Source organism: Linepithema humile, chromosome 8 (assembly GCF_040581485.1).
Source record: "Linepithema humile isolate Giens D197 chromosome 8, Lhum_UNIL_v1.0, whole genome shotgun sequence".
NCBI lineage: Eukaryota > Metazoa > Arthropoda > Insecta > Hymenoptera > Formicidae > Linepithema > Linepithema humile.
In genome coordinates, this window is record NC_090135.1 from 175,187 (window position 1) to 180,653 (window position 5,467).

Sequence of the window (5,467 nt, forward strand, 5' to 3'; positions counted from 1 at the left end):
TTTTTTTGGAAGATTTGCGTGCACTTGGCGCCTTTTCTTTACCTTTTTTTAAAAAGGTAATTTGTTGATATAAAATATACAACTTTTTTGTAAGGTTTGCGTGTTTATATATACAACAACTTTTTTTGGAAGGTTTGCGTGTATACAACAACTTTTTTTTGGAAGGTTTGCGTGTACTTGGCGCCTTTTTTTTACCTTTTTTTAAAAAGGTAATTTGTTGATTAATGGATATCATTTCTTTTTTTCAGTAATAAAATATACAACTTTTTTGTAAGGTTTGCGTGTTTATATATACAACAACTTTTTTTGGAAGGTTTGCGTGTATACAACAACTTTTTTTTGGAAGGTTTGCGTGTACTTGGCGCCTTTTTTTTACCTTTTTTTAAAAAGGTAATTTGTTGATTAATGGATATCATTTCTTTTTTTCAGTAAAAATATTACTAAATATATAAACTTTATTAGATTTTACTAAAGAGTCCCACCACCACCCCCGTCATATAAAACGGTCCTCTTTGATTAATGTTGTAATAATACAAAGTTATATATAATTATGTAAATATCAAACAAATCGTTTCTAGGCCATTGTATTTGTCTAATTAAGCGTCATTGGCTTAACTTTCTTTATTTTCTTTTTTTTTACATATATTTGATTATCTATAAAGATTTTCGTCATCAGTGAACATATTTTAATAAAATATTTGATTATATATGACAATTCTTTTTACCATTTATTATCAAAAGATATGATCAAATAATACCACCAATTACTTATCAATTTTCTGTAAGAAAATGATACAGATATCTTTAGCGCCTCTAGGCCATTGTCTTTTTCTAATTTGCGCATCGTCAGCTTCAATCCAAGTATTAGACATTTCTTCTCTACATATACTTGTGTAATGACCATTTTCGATACATGATCCATGATGGAATATAGCACTCATAACTTTGTAGAATTGTCCAGCAATATTTATTTTAGTTGTTGGGATAGCACGTAAAGTAAACTTATCTGTTTTTGTTGATATACCGTCTTGAATTGCTATTAAATGCATGACAATTATATCTCCGGTTAATATTAATTCACTTTTACATAATATGTCATTTCCTGTACAATTTTCACATGATTCGTTGTGTAATTGACACCAACGAGAAAATGTTACATTTAATAATTCATTAAGATCAAAACTTTTTTTCTTCCGTTTATTAACAGGAATTGAAAGAAGGATATTTTTATTAACAATAGTCGTCGTATTATGACAATTTTTACATCGTTTAATGGAAGTGACTTGATGCTCAACTAAATTTTTTATATAATCGTATTTCGTGCAAAGAGCTATAAGAAATTCACATGCATCTCGTTTAACATTTTTGGAGAAAAATTCTCCTAAACTTTGTCGTATTACATATGTATTCAAGTTAGGCAGTTTGTTTTCATATTGATTTATTAAAATACCTAAAATACTTAATTTATCATACTCAAATATTAGTTTTCTAATAACATTTAAATGTAAAAAGCATTGCAATACTGCATTTGCATAACACGAACCCTTATCTATATTTTGAAAACCATGCGTGACCCAAGTAATATTTTTCCGAACTTTTTTATGTGATTCTTGAACAGAACTAATTATTTTGGGTTGTACCCATAAAATATCTTTTATTTTACGATACTTTTCTTTTGAAACAGAAATTATATCTGTTTTGGATTTGTGTATTCGTTTTAATCGATTATATTCAACAATAGCTTCTTCACTAGCTTCTATAGATGAAGGGTCAAAATTGATCAAATGCAATCCATCTGAAGATGTTACTCGTGACAATGCAACATAAACTTGGCCGTGACTAAATACAGAATTACCTATGTCCATAATAGCATTCTGCAAACTCAGGCCTTGGCTTTTATGAACAGTAATTCCGTAACTTAGACACAATGGAAATTGTTTTCGAATAACATATGCTTTCTCCATCACCGCAAATTTGACATTTACTCTTTCAATTAAATATTCTAAACCTGATGGCAAAAGAAGCTTAATTTTTTTTATATAACCGTTAGAAATATCTTGTACAACTGAAATGACTTTAGCAATTGTACCATTAACAAGACCCAAACTAGCATCAATATTACGCCTTATCATAACTTTTGCCCCAATTTTTATAACAATTTGTTTCGAAAGCCCAGCTGTTTTAGAATTATCATCATCATTATTTTCCAACACTTTTAATATTTTCTTTTTTATATATGGAATACATTCGATTGTATCTTCAGCAATTAATAATATTTCTTTCGAAGCAATACGACTTAACATTGCAGCATTCAAAACGTCACACATGTGACAAGTGGGCAATAAACAAACGGTATCTGATGGCAAATTGTTAATAAAATCACATAATTCATTTAATCTAGATTCGAAGGAATCTTCTGTAAAAGATATTTTCCTATTTTCCAAAATTTCATAATCAGACTTTGTTAATAAACCAATACGAATTCTTGACAATAATTCACGATAAGACTCATCTTCTTGCTGGCGCATATTAATTGTCAACTCATCGTAATCAAATAATGTAGTCCTCAAATTTACAGTCTGTAGGCAACCGATATATTTGTTAACTTTTTCATTTGACAAATCTTTAAAGACAGAATCTTCATGTACAGGAGGCAATTGAAGCAAATCTCCAAACAAAAGAATATGCCTTTTACCAAACCAGCCATCATCACAATCACTTGAATCAAATATTTCAGACAATCGAAGATGTATGTACATTAAAGTCAAATTAGATATCATTGATACTTCATCGATTATAAAAAGAATAACATCTTTAAGTTCCGCTCGTAAAAGTTTTAACACATGATCAGACAATCGTTTATATTTAGGAGTATTACCATGTTCAACAGGTAATTGAAGCAATCTATGAACTGTCAAACCGTCTATATTAAACGCTGCTATGCCAGTAGGTGCTGCTACAGCAGTATCTTTTTTGAGATTTTGTTTTATCCAGCACTTAACAGTTTTAATTAAATAACTTTTTCCAGTACCACCTTCTCCACTAACATATAATCGCAATATTGATTTATCTGACTCTATAATAGTAATAACTCTATCGAATACTCTTTTTTGATCTATATTTAATTTCGCAATCATTTCTGATACATCAATATCTTTAATATTTTTATCACCGAGATCCTTAAAATCTTGCATCGCTTCACCAGCTTCTATATTTTGAACACCTATTGGATTGTCAGGATCATCTTGCGACTCATGTTTTTGTACTTCATCTAAATGTTGCTGCACTAACTCTTTAGCATTTTCAAATGCTTTTTGCAATTCTTCTAGTTTTTCGTGATATTGTAATGCTTCTGTTAAATGTAGTTTTACCTTGTGAAATGATTCTGCATAAGTATCACATCCATTTCTAAGCTCTTCTAATTCTCTCCACGGTTCGAACAGAAGTAATAACGCAAAGAAATACTTTTCCGGTTGTGTATTAACATTATATCTATAATGATTAATAAGATATCCACGCTGTCGTCGTCTAAGATATCCATTTTTAAATTTATAGAATTCAACAAACTTATTTTGTGGTTTGATTTTTGTAATATCATACCATTTTGCAAACTCATAAAGAGACATACATTCTAATTCTTTTGGTCTCTGTGGATAGTGGTTATCTATCAAAGATTCACAAAATATATCTGTCGATTGATCATCAAGTACTTCAATCTCTTTACGAGTTTTCAATTTTCTACATCTTATTCGATTAACATCTAACCATCTAATAGTTGTATTTGGATCAGTTCCATATAAAGCAATACCCAGTAATGTATCAGCAGCTTCAAGAGCTCCACATTCTCTATTACTCGTGAATCGCAAGGCAATACTCCAAAGATAGCTCATCAATGATTTATTCGTATTATTTTTAGTATTAATAATAGTATCAGACAACTCACATTTTCCCGCTTTATTCATATATTTAGTAATGTACCAGGTAAGCAGTGACGACTTTTCGCCAATAAATTGTATATCCATATTTCCTTCCCATGCAGTAAGAAGAACAGGATTATAATCATTTATATTACTTTCATCTTCAGTTCGCGGAAGATCATAAAGCCTGCTTCTATGTTTTAATTGCTTTCTACCTGCTATGGCAGTTGTGACATCTCTTATACTTAACGTCTCAGTGACAGGACGAGGAAATCCAAAACGACATCTCCGAACAACTTTACGTCCAACTTTTTTAGAACGGAGACAGTAATCATTATGTTTGTGTCGTTGATGCGTATTAACACGTCTGTACAATAATGGTGAAATATTTTGATCTGGCATTTTACAGCTTATATATTGTAAAATAAATTTGGAAACTTCTTCAATAGAAGATTCACCAAGAATTGGAGCATTTTTTATCCAAATTAATAAATGAAAATGTTGTATGCCTCTACCTTGGTATTCTCGTCGCCAAAAATAATGAGTGACTTCTCCGATCGGATGATCTTTGGAACAAATAAAGTCAAGCATCGCACGAAACGTATTATCGAGAAATCTCGATGTTGACACAGGATCTCTAGCAACAAGTACACTGGTGCATGCCGAAGAATCGCACCATCCATTTACTTCACGAATATATTCACCTAACTCTTCCCATAACCATTCAGCGGGACTTAATGTTAGAAACCATGTTGCAGGTCCGTAATGTTGTGTCATACAGTTTAAATTATTTCGCGGTTTACTCCAGAATTGTTCCGTATTCCTTAGTGTCGAAAATATTGTGGTTAAATCGGATTCTAACAATTCTTTGGACATTGCTTCTAAATATTCCGCAGCCGTATAACGAACTTGTGGATTAGTTACATTCATCTTATGAAAAATTCCACGATTTAATTGACGGATATTCGTATTATTTAACAAAAAGAATAGGTATTGTTGATTTAATCTATACTGTGGATGTTTAGACATCAAACGACATTTAACAAATTCATGATCATGAAGCTTGACCTGCCTAGTTTCGTGCTGTCCATTAATACCAAAAGAATATAAATCTGGAAAACATAACAAATCCAAACATTTCTCACGATTATCCAAAGGTAAATCATAGACTTTTAACATTTGATATAAAGCTGTTGCAGTTTTATTTGTTCTCTTTTCATATAATGGATATATAGTATATTGCTCATAATAACCATCATTTTCATCATTAATAACCTGAGTTAGCATTGCCTCATGCTGATTGAATGCAGCATCTCCAAGATTTTTTGTTCCCTGTATTTCAGTTTCTAAATTATTACTTAATGACACATGCTCCTCATCCAATACATCTTTTGCAACATTTTCATCCTCTTGCATCTGGAATTCCAGATTATTTAATTTTTCCAAAGATAATTCATTATGACTATTTGGTAATATTATTTCAGAATACAAAGGATTATTATTCTTTAACCATATTAATGCATCAAATACTTTTTTAACATTTACCATCT

The 5,467-nt window shown here is 30.6% G+C and overlaps 1 protein-coding gene across 1 annotated transcript; it reads right to left on the reverse strand.

Annotated features, from left to right (window-relative positions):
• Nucleotides 1-210: 210 nt before the first annotated feature.
• LOC105667744 (uncharacterized) lies at nt 211-4,277 on the reverse strand. The gene has a single exon (XM_012359766.2). The coding sequence runs from the start codon at nt 4,020-4,022 to the stop codon at nt 765-767; it is 3,258 nt and encodes a 1,085-aa protein (XP_012215189.2). The 5' UTR covers nt 4,023-4,277; the 3' UTR covers nt 211-764.
• Nucleotides 4,278-5,467: the final 1,190 nt, after the last annotated feature.